Raw genomic sequence first — 14,179 nt, forward strand, 5'->3', positions numbered from 1 at the left:
CCAGACAACAGACACGGCTCCTTTTTTTGGCAAAAGTTCTTCTGTGTCATCACGTTCAACTTTATCGTCTGCTACAGCTTCAGTTTCGGAATGTTCTCTGTCCATTTTTACCACTCAATACCTCTACTAACGCATGTACTCTGTTGCATGCGTTTTTAGCGGTGTAGCAGTGAGAAAGGTCCCCACTTAAACAGTTTCTCATTGTGCCACGTTCCGAACGTTGTTTAGGCTATTTAAACCAGTGTTGCAGTATAAGAAAAATCCATATCATAACAAAACTAAAAACGGTATTTGGTATAAACCGGTATATCTCCCAGCACTACCCTGTATGGTTCAAGCATTAAGTACTCTAACTATACCAACTTTCGAAACTGCACCTGAATTTTTTAGTTTATATTTGATTAAACACACATAGAGAGCCCATACCTATTGTAATTGTGAATTCTGCTGGAATGCTATATACTAAGTACAACTTTTAAATTGTTTTGCCAAAGACAGATACATTTGATCAAAGTGTATGATTCATAACATCACACAACAGCAAAATTAGGCATTCAGTGATTGTTCATGTGACAAAAATTTTTTTTATGTCTGCTCAATAATTTCTTGATTCTTACTTATAAATACATCAGTTATAAATAACTACTATATTCAGAAATTAACACTGTATTTGTAAAATATATTTACTCTGAGTCATTCATTTAAATAGCTTAATGTACAGGGTGAGTCAAAATTATGTACACATTTCAATGGAGGAAACAATTTATTAACAAAACATACTTCATATGTGCAAGATGATTTACAGGAATGTCTCAACCTGTTCACCATCATGTTCAACACATGTACCGTAGGTGGCACATAAATGTTCCAAAAAAATTGTATATAAGTATATACATAGCAGTACCATTAGTGTTAACATAATTTTCTCATCTTGTAAGCAAAAAGAATGACAAATTGTATTTGACTGGACCATAACGTGAAAGAAGCATTTTAGATAATAACTCAAGCATGTTTTTTTTTTGTTTTTTTTAAAGAAAGGAAAAAGGGAAAAGAAAACGTACACACATAACAGTATTTTCAAGCCTGCTTAATTCAGTTCAGATCTATGGTGCCACATCCTATTCTAGCAACACATTGCAAGGTACAATCCCCGATTAAATGAGATTCCAGTCCATCGCAGGACCCATTTACTGTAGAACCACTCCAGAATGGCTGATTAACCTAAGATACATATCTTTAGGATGGGGAGTATAAACAGATTACTCAAAAAGTGCAAACTCCACAAAGACAGTAGCAATGCACGAAATTTGAAGCCAGAATGCTGGAACAGTGATACAGCAGTGGCAGCATTCACTGTACCACCCATCTGAAAAGTGTGTCGGGTAAATATTTAGTTAACTACTAATGAGCAAAAAGTATTTTTTTTTTTTTTAAGCTTAGCAGGGAGCTTTCCAGTGTTGCAATGTGTTAAATGTAGCCTAATTATCTGTATTGTGACATGGACAGAAATCAGTCAGTGACCATTGACCAAGTGTCACTGACTTACTGAAGGTGTTCCCATCAGAAAGTGTGGACACAGGAAGTTAATCAGTAATTTTACATGTGGTTAGAGGAATCTTGGAAAACATGGGTAATCTAACTAAAAACCACAATGTTCAGCCATTTTATTTAGGCAGAGTACCTGCAGTGGCTGGGTATCAAACCAGGTCACTTGAACTATGATAGGTGCTTTAACTACTGTGGCACTGTAACATCCATTTAAATGACAAAGTATTCATAATAAGAAACCACTGTGTCTGAAACATTTTAACATATATAAATCTGCAAAAAGAGTGAAAGAAATTAATGAACTGGACATAATATAGTATGCGCCACACTTCAAAAAGATATAGCTTTTTATAAACTGTGCTGTCTTTGCCTTCCAAAATATGTGGTTTTAAAAAAAATTCAGATCATCCTTTAAATATACGTAAAATTTAAAATTAATTTAAAAAGAACAAAATTCTACTTCACTATACAGTATAAATAGCTATAATTACAGCCTTTGGGATTTCTCACACATGCTGTGGCTTAGTGTTTTATCAGGAGATGTAAGCAATTCCACCCAGACACATGAAAGAAGAGAGAAATGAAAAAAGATGACACATTTTAATGAACTATGAAATAAACATTAAGAGGACAGCTCAAATAAAAATAATTATTTCCCAAGACAGAGAGGACAAATATAAAACATTTCATATTTATAGACAGTTCACTCATGAGGGAATGCAACAAGCTTGACTGAGATTGTAAAAGAATTTTGCATAGTAAAGATGAACGTCTCTGTCTTTGATTTTTAATAACAGATCATTTTATTAATTAATGATTACTCTAGTATTGAATAAATATAAAACTTATATTTTAAAGGATGTTAATGATCATAAAGCAGAGAAATATCTTGGGACGCATCTAAATCTGTTTGTTCAGGAGAAGCATCTTTAATTGATCTCAAAACTTGCTTATGTACAAATTAAAACAATTTAGAGGAATAAATAATAACTTGCTTAGACCTGCATGCATTATATGTTTTAGTACACAACTCAAAAACACTCTGGAAGTATACTTACCTTTGCAAACCTTGCAAACCCCACAGTTATTTAATATATTTCCAATTATGGAGATTTAAACAACCACCATTCAATAAGAAAATTCTTTAATTCTTCGGGTACAGGATTATTACAAGACATTATTACAAATTTGACTGGCAATAATGTTTTGAGTATGTGGGTAGAATAAAATGTAACTTACATTTTTTGGCCAAATGATGTGAGGAGCAAACATTAGGGCCAGATTGTAGGCAGACATCTTATTCTTCTCCTGCTGCCTTGCAGTCTGGTGCAGCAGATCCAACAGGAGTTTAAGAAGTGTTCTATTGGCAGGCGGGAGAATCATAAACAGCAGTTGTAGTGCCTCAATCTGACGCTCCTTGTCGGGAATTGTGGTTTTATTCCCCTTCTCATCAAAAAGTGCCAAATCTTAAAAAATACATTTAAAATTCCACCTTAGCGCACAAGTCAAATAAGAGAATTACACTGCTTAAAAAAAACACAAAGACATTTAAATTCTAGGTAGGTACCTGCAATTTTCAGATGTGCATGGTAATGCCTGTGTGTTAGAAGAGTATCAGGAAGCTCTCCAAGGAAGGTTTTAAGTAATGTGGCTACATCATTAGCATGGTATTCACCAGAGTCAAGATCTATATCAACACCACTGTTCAGAAATTCCTTTAAGGTTTGCTGTCGCAGATTCTTTCCAGGGACTCTAAACAAACCTTCAATATGTAGATCTAAAATAATGGGAACAAAATTAATTCTAAATAATATATCAAAGAACATATACTAGCTGCAAATTATGTTTCATTAGTTTGATTTTTCATATTAGTCATTTTGTGCATGCATCATTAATTAGATATAATACTTTACACAGCTTTATATATGTTTTCATGGAAGTTAAAACTATATAAAAAGAAGACAACTATAGTATTCTACATTTAAGTCAAGTCACAATATTACTGAGTATAATGTATTGCATAAAGGTTCACATATCCTCTTACCTAGAAAGGCAAATTTATATTTCTGCAAAATTATAACAGATGGGACAAAATGGACTAAAGGGAAAAAGAATAAAGCAGAGAAGAAAAACAATATCTATAATATTAAGCACATTTACATATATTTAGCTTCATCAAATGGGTAAAATAGAACTGGCAGGTAAAAGTGACATGCTGAGGGTTACACACTGAATCAGCCATGGGTATAGAATTGGAAAGATGTGCACTTCAGTAAATCTCATTTGCTACAAGACCATGCTGCCTAGTAACTTAATATACTACCACTTAACCAGTCAACTTACTTTTTTGCAGGTACTCGATTAACTGATAAATCTGTGCGATGCCTTCTTCAGTCAGTGGGGCACCAAAGACAACACCCTTTTCTGGATTTAATGAACAAACATACATATTAATTTTATATTTACATGAATGAATTTAAACCATTTCACAGAATTACCTAGTTAACAATTTTAATACAATTTTAATAAAATGTTATTAAAATTGCAAATGACTTAGTTACCAAAAGCAGTTTCATTCTCGCTGGGTGTCCTTACTGCATTGAGTGCAGTGCTCCAATTATATTAAGAAAACTAGACACGGCTGCAAATTCCCTTTAAATGCTGGTAAAAACAATGTTTTACATATGTACATCCACACCATACAAAAACTACTTGATGGTTGATGGAATGAAGGTTGGCTGAGATACTCCTGACCTATTGGCCAATATAGACCAAAAAAGAAAGTTTTTTCAGTGCAAATGCACAACATTAACCGTCTTAGAAGCGAATTAAAGTTTGCACAATTTTATTGGCTAACTAAAAAGATTACAATATGAAAGCTTTTGAGGCAACTCAGGCCCTTTCTTCAACTGAGTTGCCTCGAAAGCTTGCACATTGTAATCTTTTTAGTTAGCCAATAAAAGGTGTCATTTTGTTTGACTTCTCATTAAACCTATAATGGCTAACATGGTACAATACCCTAGTACTAAACACAATTTCATTGTAACTCATTCCACATTTACAATCTATACTGGGACAAAACTTTGTTGAAAGTGAAACATGTAAATACTAATTGTGCCTCAGGTTGTATTAAACAGCGAATGACAATAGAATTATATATTCTAACCTCTAGCAGAAACCAGATAGAAGTAGTTTGGAGCAACAAAAATGGGTTAGTATCTACATTTAACATGTTTGACCGATAACAGTGTGGCTTCACCGACTTTCTTCTGTATATAACTGCCATGGCTAAACTTTGCAGGAAAGGAAGACAAATGGTATGAAACCATTTAACCATGTGATGCTGGACAAAACATTACCTGCCTTCTCCCAGTATGTGGACTGTAACACCCGGGGAAAAAGGACTATTGACCTACTGTATGCAAACGTTAAAGACGCATACAGCTCCACCCCGCTGCCTGCACTTGGGAAAGCAGATCATAACCTGGTTTTGCTTCAGCCTCACTACAAACCAAGAGTGAGGGAGCTACCTACAACCACACGCTCATTCAGGAAGTGGTCCCCTGAGGCAGAGCAGGCTCTGAGAGACTGCTGTGGAACTACGGACTGGGATATCCTGCAGGGATCATACAGTGAGAACATTGAGGAGGTTGTTGACTGCACTACTGACTACATCAACTTCTGTATGGATATTGTAGTTCCAGTAAGAACAGTATGCTGCTATGCTAACAACAAGCCATGGATTACAAGTGACATCAAGCGCCTTTTGAACCAGAAGAAAAGGGCTTTTAAAGGCGGTGATCAGCATGAGCTCAAGCGCATGCAGAAGGAACTCCGAGTCCAGCTCAGGGCGGTGAAGGAGCAGTACAGGAGAAAGCTGGAGCAGAAGTTGCAGAAGAACAGCATGAAGGAAGTGTGGGAATGGGATGAAGATCATCACTGGCTGCAGCTCGAAGTGGGGTGCCACCATCGAGAGAGATGTGGAGAGAGCAAACCAGATGAACAACTTCTTTAACAGGTTTAACCACCCTAACCCACTCTCACCTTGGAGTTATGCACCCTCCACCCATCCTTCTGCTGATACCAGCATAGGAGAGAGTCCCCGCACCCTCCACACACAATTACAGCAGCCCAGGTAAGTAGAGAGCTGAGGAGACTTTGTGCCGACTGCTGAAGGCCTGTGCGTTGGAGCTGGGGAGTCCTCTACGGCGCATCTTCAACCTGAGCCTGGAACAGGGGAGAGTCCTGAGGATTTGGAAAACATCTTGCATCACCCCAGTCCCAAAGGTATCACGTCCTAGTGAGCTGAATGACTTCTGGCCTGTCGCTCTGACGTCACATGTGATGAAGACCATGGAGCGGCTGCTGCTTCACCACTTGAGGCCACAGGTTCGCCATGCCCTCGACCCCCTCTGCAGTTCGCATAACAGAAGAAGGTGGGAGCGGAGGATGTCATCATCTACATGCTACACCGATCCCTCTCCCACTTGGACAGAGGCAGTGCTGCAGTAAGAATTATGTTTCTGGACTTCTCTAGCGCCTTCAACACCATCCAACCTCTGCTCATTAGGATCAAGCTTACAGAAATGGGAGTAGATTCATACCTGGTGGCATGGATCATGGACTATCTTACAGAAAGACCTCAGTATGTGCGTCTCAGGAACTGCAGGTCTGACATTGTGGTCAGCAACACAGGAGCGCTGCAGGGGACTGTACTTTCTCCGGTCCTGTTCAGCCTATATACATCGGACTTCCAGTATAACTCAGAGGCCTACCACGTGCAAAAGTTCGCTGACGACACTGCTATTGTGGGCTACATCAGAAGTGGGCAGGAGGAGGAGTATAGGAACCTAATCAAGGACTTTGTTAAATGGTGTGACTCAAAGCACCTACAACTGAACACCTGCAAAATCAAGGAGCTGGTGGTGGATTTTAGGAGGAGGACCAGGCCCCTCACAGACCCCGTGATCATCAGAGGTGACTGTGTGCAGAGGGTGCAGACCTATAAATACCTGGGAGTGCAGCTGGATGATAAATTGGACTGGACTGCCAATACTGATGCTCTGTGCAAGAGAGGACAGAGCCGACTATATTTCCTTAGAAGGCTGGCGTCTTTCAACATTTGCAATAAGATGCTGCAGATGTTCTATAAGACGGTTGTGGCAAGCGCCCTCTTCTACACGGTGGTGTGCTGGGAAGACAGCATAAAGAAGAGGGACACCTCACGCCTGGACAAACTGGTGAGGAAGGCAGGCTCTATTGTAGGCACGGAGCTGGACAGTTTGACATCTGTGGCAGAGCGACGGGCACTGAGCAGGCTCCTGCCAATCATGGAGAATCCACTGCATCCACTAAACAGTATCATCTCCAGACAGAGGAAAAGCTTTAGTGACAGACTGAGGAGATTGTTCCTCCCCCACACTATGACTCTTCAATTCCACCCGGGGGAGTAAACGTTAACATTATACAAAGCGATTGTTATACCTGCATTTTTATCACTCTTTAATTTAATATTGATTTTTATCAGTATGCTGCTGCTGGAGTATGTGAATTTCCCCTTGGGATTAATAAAGTATCTATCTGGTTGCTTCTCTCCTTTCCTTTTAATCACATTAGTGTGTCAACATGGAGAATTCTAATTCAACTTTGTGTAAAGTATAAATCAGCCTTCAAGTACTATCCTACCTGTAGTTCACAGTTTAGAGGTTAAAGAGCCACACACCAGCCTACTCCACCAGTTGAAAGAATAAGTTGAATTAAGCCATCACGAAGCTCCACAAAGCAATTCAGATTTAAATTAGTTTGCTCTTTCCCAATGGAGTGAACTCCATTCATTTCATTAAATAACATTAGTAGCTACCCAACACAAACTGAATTGGCTGTTAATGGAAGTGAATTGTGAGTAAGAGATAGCAATCTGAAACAACTTGTAGTGCTACACAGCAATGTTCTGAGTTATAGTATTCAACACATTCAAAATTTTCTGTTCAATTGTGAATATTCAAACCGTAACATGTTCAAACTGATTTGAAATTTGGTTAGTAATTCAACCCTACTAACATATACAGTACTGCAAGAAAATACAGGTCCTTATACAATTTTGTTTTCTTTGTGGAACGGAAAAAAAATGGCTGTTCAACCATGACACAATAATGTAAATTTTACAGTAAGCTTGACTTTGAACTTTAATACACTACATTTGTTAAAAGATAGAAAACAAACATCAAATATAACTGTATTGAAATAATTCATTTAAAAATGCTTTACAGCTAGTGAATATAAAGTCCACTATATCAAAACCATACGTTTTCTAATATGCTGTGCAAAAAAAATAAATAAGTTGCCATTTTTCTTTAAATCAAACATGATATACTTTGGTTAGTTTCTTATACATTTCTTGCCTATGATGCATTATTTATATTGCAATGCCTTCAAATCAGCAGTACTGGGTGTTAATATGTTGGCATCCACTGATAAATAATGGAAATGCAAACTGCCTATAAGAAAATAGACCTTTAAGTATAACTTTTAGGTGAAAACTATATAAATATGATAGACTACTGACATGTGATAAACAAGTTGTCTTCTCTTTTAATTAAGCCATGGTATAAAGACTGAAGAAAGAAAAAAAAAAAAAAAAAACTGAAAATACACCTCCAATATTTTCCCTTAATGGCATGCAAGATGACATTACCGGACATCACATCTGCAAAAACACTCATGAAACATCAGAGGACAAATACAATTATACATTTGCTACAGTATAATTACATACTGACCTTTACGCTTCAAGAAGTTCAAGGAACGGAAAAAGCCTGATGCAGAAGAACTTCCACTAGGCAGTTTGGTAACTATTTCCCCAGTTAGTTGAGCAAACTCTGTGCCAGGCAGATCAATTAGCCGTGTGACGTTGCTCAGTACTAGTTCCGTGAAAACACTCGGTTTCTCGTGGCGCAGTTTTTCCACAAAGAAGTCAGGGTTGAAAATGATGGGCTGACTTTTTAATGAGGTCTCTTGTTTGATGGTAAAATTTGAAACTGCATCGCTATAATCAGACAAAAAAAAATTAATTAACTGGTGCACTGATAGTGTGCAGGTAATTTTTAAATGGGACGTCAACTATTTCCACAGATGTCACAAAAGTACAATTAATTTAGCAGCCTAAAAATATGGGCATTTGCCAGAAGAAACCCCCACTATTTTAAACACATACCTTTGGATGACAGAGTCACAAATATGAGGCAATAAACAAACAATCATGAACCATTATTGTGGTTTTTGAAATATAATACAATTAACACTAGAATTACCAGAGCCAAAGAAAAAAACTCGTAAATCCGGCCCACCTTAAATCCCTTCGCACCTCTCTCATCAGCGTCTTTTGTCTTCTAAATGTGTGTCAATAAACCCAAGTAGCCTTTGAAAACATGGCTCTATCCCAGTTCCCACCCAAAATTTGGATACGCTATGTAGACGACACATTCGTCATACTAAAAAAATGACCAGCTGAATGAATTCTACAACCACATCAACACAATATTCCCTGCAATCCAATTCACAATGGAAAAAGAAATTAACCAACACATCAGCTTCCTGGACATCTACATCAAAAGAAATAATGACGCCACCCTGACCACAAGTGTTTACCGTAAAGAATGCTACACAGACAAGATATTACACTTCACCAGCAACCACCCGGTATCTCATAAACGGAGTTGTGTTAAAACTCTATTCAGAAGAGTCCACACCAATTGTAATACGAAGGAAACAAAAGTGAATGAGAGACGCTATCTCTTCCATCTTTTCACTTCAAACGGATACTCAAAAACATTCATTAATCGGAGCTTACACAGAAGACGCCAAAAAACTCAGCAAACAATCGACTTGAATCAGATCCCCCAACCACCTGGCACTCACTCCCTTATCACCACAAGGTGTCTGAAGGTACAGTGTGCATCCTGGAGAGAGTCAAGCGTCAGAATAGCACACAAACCCACTAACAATCTGCGCACGGTCCTCTTTAATGCTAAAAACAAGAAATCGATAGCAGAAACATGAAACACAGTTTATAGCATTCCATGCAGTTCTAGCTCAGCGGTATACATAGGACAAACTTCAAAAAGAATCACAACACGTATACAGGAACATCGCAACGCCGTCAGAAGAAAGGACTCACTTTCCTTGATCTATATGCATACTAAATCAACAGGACATAACTTTTACTTGTACATTGTCCCAGTTAAATGTAAGGCCAGTACTAAAAGTGCCAGAGAGCTGGCCGAATCTTGGCTATCAAATGAGAACACCATCAACAGACACTTGGACATAAATCCAGCATATGCAACTTAAGAAGAACATGTTCATAATAAAACTGTACACCCAATCCCCGCCCTCCCCCCGCCGGTAATGTTTTGCTATATATTGCCTTTGATTCTTGTTAGTCTAAGCATTATCCTCTGATGAAGACCCCTGGCAGGGGTTGAAAGCTCAGGAATAAAAATTACTTTATGATACGTGATTCATTTTTTCTCCCTTTGTGGATCTCCAGCTGCAAATATATGTGTGTATATATATATATATGTGGAACCTTGGTTTGCGAGTAACTTGGTTTACAAGTGTTTTGCAAGACGAGCTAAAATTTTTAATAAATTATGACTTCATAAACAAGCGAGGTCTTGCAATACGAGTAGTATGTATATGCTTTGTCTGCTGAGCGTCATGTGATCACAACTGAGTGGATGGTTTTCTCTTTCTCTCTCGCTGTGGGATTGTGGGCAATCGTCTCCTATTCTCCATCTAAGTTGGCGTGCCTCAGTCTTAGACAACATCCGTACGAGTGTAAAATGTTTACAGCATTGTGACTGTGTGTGTGTGTGCGTGTGTGCTGTGATGTGCAAGTCCCCGTCTTGCACCCCAAAACACGAAGCCGAGTCTCAGTACTTAAGCAACACCAGCTTTATTCAGCTTGAAACAGCGTGATTATTTATTGTAGCGGGATCTGCCACTCTCCTATACACAGACACAGCAGTCAGGCAGGGCCGTAGCCAAGTAATACTGTGCCCTGCGCATTTGTAATGTTCCTTGTATCACCCATCAACGGCAGGCGCTTATAGCATGTCTGTGATGTTTTCGGATTCGCTTTTACGGCAAACTGTTACAGCGCTGGGAGACTGCGATTGCTTTGGGACGCTCTTCCACGTTGTCGTCCCGTTGGGTGGAATCCCACAAGAGTTTAGAAACTCACTCACACCAGCCATGATTCTTTTCAAAGGTAAAGTGCAGGTTAATTTGTTTATGTATTTTTACTTTATATTTTGTATTAATCATTTTTATATGAATAGTTTTGGGTTGTGGAACGAATCACCTGAGTTTCCATTATTTCTTATGGGGAAATTCACTTTGATATACGAGTGCTTTGGACTGCGAGCACGTTTCCAGAACGAATTATGCTCGCAAACCGAGGTTCTACTGTATATATTTATTATATAAAAAAATTTTGGGTCGAGACTTGATCATCTCGGGGAGACACTTTGAAGTCCTACGCCCTACTTACAAACAATTTCTCGGAGACACTTAAACGTCCCACGAGACAAGGAAGCGCAGCACAACAACAACATTTATTTATATAGCACATTTTCATACAAATAATGTAGCTCAAAGTGCTTTACATGATGAAGAAAAGAAAGATAAAGTAAGAATTAAAATAAAACAACATTAATTAACATAGAATAAGAGTAAGGTCCGATGGCCAGGGAAAACAACACTCTAGACAGCTGAAGAGAAAAAAATAAAATCTGCAGGGGTTCCAGACCATGAGACAGCCCAGGCCCGTCTGGGCATTCTACCTAAAGTGATCGGAAGCAGCGGCTGCTGTACAGGGATTTAAGTGCTCAACGTGCAGCGTGACATGCAGATCACGCAGCTTAGTAGTAGCTAGCAGACAGCCAGCAGCTGATCCGTCTGCCTCTCCTTAGCATGCGTTCAGCTACCCCCTTCACAATGCGAGCAGCAGAGATGCGAAGTGGCTAGCGTGAAGCGCGGCCCTGGGGGTGGGGGTTGTGGGGTGGGCGAGTGAACCGAGTAGGGGGCACAGCCCCCTAGTGTGTGTGAGTGTATACAGTAATCCCTCCTCCATCGCGGGGGTTGCGTTCCAGAGCCACCCGCGAAATAAGAAAATCCGCGAAGTAGAAACCATATGTTTATATGGTTATTTTTATATTGTCATGCTTGGGTCACAGATTTGCGCAGAAACACAGGAGGTTGAAGAGAGACAGGAACGTTATTCAAACACTGCAAACAAACATTTGTCTCTTTTTCAAAAGTTTAAACTGTGCTCCATGACAAGACAGAGATGACAGTTCTGTCTCACAATTAAAAGAATGCAAACATATCTTCCTCTTCAAAGGAAACAGAGAGGAAAGCAAACAAATCAATAGGGCTGTTTGTTTTTAAGTATGCGAAGCACCGCCGGTACAAAGCTGTTGAAGGCGGCAGCTCACACCCCCTCCATCAGGAGCAGAGAGAGAGAGAGAGAGAGAGAGAGAGAGAGAGAGAGAGAGAGAGAGAGAGAGAGAGAGAGAGAGAGAGAGAGAGAGAGAGAGAGAGAGAGAGAGAGAGAGAGAGAGAGAGAGAGAGAGAGAGAGAGAGAGAGAGAGAGAGAGAGAGAGAAAAACAAAGTCAAAAATCAATACGTGCCCTTTGAGCTTTTAAGTATGCGAAGCACCGTGCAGTAGGGCTGCACGATTAATCTTTTTTTTCTCATGATAACGATATTTATGACCCACGATCAGTTAATAAATATCGTCGCGATTTTACAGTATAAATATCAAACTGTTTTTTATGGGCTGAGTTTACGGATTGGACTGCGTCACTATGACGTTACTGCGTCTAGATTGCAAGCGCTTTCTGAAGCAGTAGTAGTCAATAGCAGCAATAACAGTCAGTCAGAATAAACATATGATGGCGGAGCAATGTGAGGAAGGTGCAGAAGTGCGATCGTTAGTTCCTAAAAAGGGGTCATACTCAGTTGTCTGGAACTATTTCGATTTCGAGGAATGTGATGTTGATCAGGTACGAGTCTTGTGCAAACTTTGCTCCTGTTCCGTCCAAACGTCCCAAGGTAACACAACAGACCTCATCAACCACCTTAAAAGCCACCACAAAGTACACTATCAAGAATTTCAACGACTGAAGGCACAAACAGCAACAACAAAAAATTACCAGCCATCCACAACACAGACAACAATATCAGGGACATTGTTCAACGCAATACCATATCTGCCTAGCTCGCAAAGACACTGGGAAATAACAGAGGCGATCACGTACCATATAGCCAAGGATATGTGTCCAATAACCACCGTGAGCAGTGAGGGGTTTAAAAAAAATGATCGCAACACTTGATAAAAGATATAGCATTCCCTCACGCAACCATTTTTCCAATGTTGCGCTGCCCTCGCTGTATGCGAAATGCCGAAAAGAAACAGAAAGAGAAATTCTCAGGCTCAGCCTTGAATATTTTGCTGCCACGACCGACTTATGGTCAAGCAGAACTGCAGAACCGTATTTGAGCTTGACAGTTCATTTTATTGACAGCGAGTTTGAGATGAAAAGCAAGCTTTTGCAAACTTCGTTTTTCCCACAAGACCATACAGCGGAGTTTATTGCAGTCGGCCTCAAAGAAGCGATGTCCGCTTGGGGCTTGGTGGAAGAAAGACTTGTGTGCATCACAACGGACAACGCAGCTAATATGATTAGGGCAGTATCTGTGAATAACTGGCCGAGGCTACACTGGTTTGGTCACAGACTTCATTTACCAAAGGAATAATCGTCATTATTAATCGTGATAAAAATTTTGAGCAAAATAATCGTGATAATCATTTTTTCTGTTATCGTGCAGCCCTACCGTGCAGCATACTTAAAAGCTGCACACAGAAGGTAGCAACGTGAAGATAATCTTTCAGCATTTTTAGACGAGCGTCCGTATAGTCTAGGTGTGCGAACAGCCCCCCTGCTCACACCCCCTACGTCAGGATCACAGATAGTCAGCGAAAGAGAGAGAGAAAGAAAAGTAAGTTGGGTAGCTTCTCAGCCATCTGCCAATAGCGTCCCTTGTATGAAATCAACTGGGCAAACCAACTGAGGAAGCATGTACCAGAAATTAAAAGACCCATTGTCCTCAGAAATCCGTGAACCAGCAAAAAATCTGCGATATATATTTAAATATGCTTACATATAAAATCCGCGATGGAGTGAAGCCGCGAAAGGCGAAGCGCGATATAGCGAGGGATCACTGTATACATATATAAATAATAGTTTGAATTTAGTATGTATTTTAAGCAGTATAATTTCAGTTACTGGACAATGTCAGAGAATAAATGTACACTTGCTAACATCATTATAATATCACTATTTATAAACCCTATGCCCACAATTATAAACTCATTTGTTATTACACTTGTGGGATCCCCATCTCTGCTATATACTGTATTAAAATTCAAGACTTGCATTGTATTGTATATTAATATTTATGAGTGCCAATACTGGCCCACTTAAATGATAGTTGGGTAACTACAGTATTTATTTATTTTAAAACTGTTGTTAATGTTAGTATTTGTTGACTTCAATAAACGGC

General features: G+C 39.2%; 1 protein-coding gene across 1 annotated transcript in view; it reads right to left on the reverse strand.

The window, feature by feature from the left end:
* The window catches only part of arhgap19 (Rho GTPase activating protein 19), a 60,049-nt gene that overhangs the window by 33,522 nt on the left and 12,348 nt on the right, over positions 1 to 14,179 (reverse strand). The window contains exons 2-5 of the mRNA XM_028795699.2: positions 8,328 to 8,593; positions 3,892 to 3,972; positions 3,116 to 3,325; positions 2,788 to 3,014 (exon numbers count right to left, since the gene is read on the reverse strand). Of these exons, the coding sequence (XP_028651532.1) occupies positions 2,788 to 3,014; positions 3,116 to 3,325; positions 3,892 to 3,972; positions 8,328 to 8,593 (784 nt within the window). The remainder of the gene's footprint in view (positions 1 to 2,787; positions 3,015 to 3,115; positions 3,326 to 3,891; positions 3,973 to 8,327; positions 8,594 to 14,179) is intronic.

Source organism: Erpetoichthys calabaricus, chromosome 2 (assembly GCF_900747795.2).
Source record: "Erpetoichthys calabaricus chromosome 2, fErpCal1.3, whole genome shotgun sequence".
Lineage (NCBI taxonomy): Eukaryota > Metazoa > Chordata > Cladistia > Polypteriformes > Polypteridae > Erpetoichthys > Erpetoichthys calabaricus.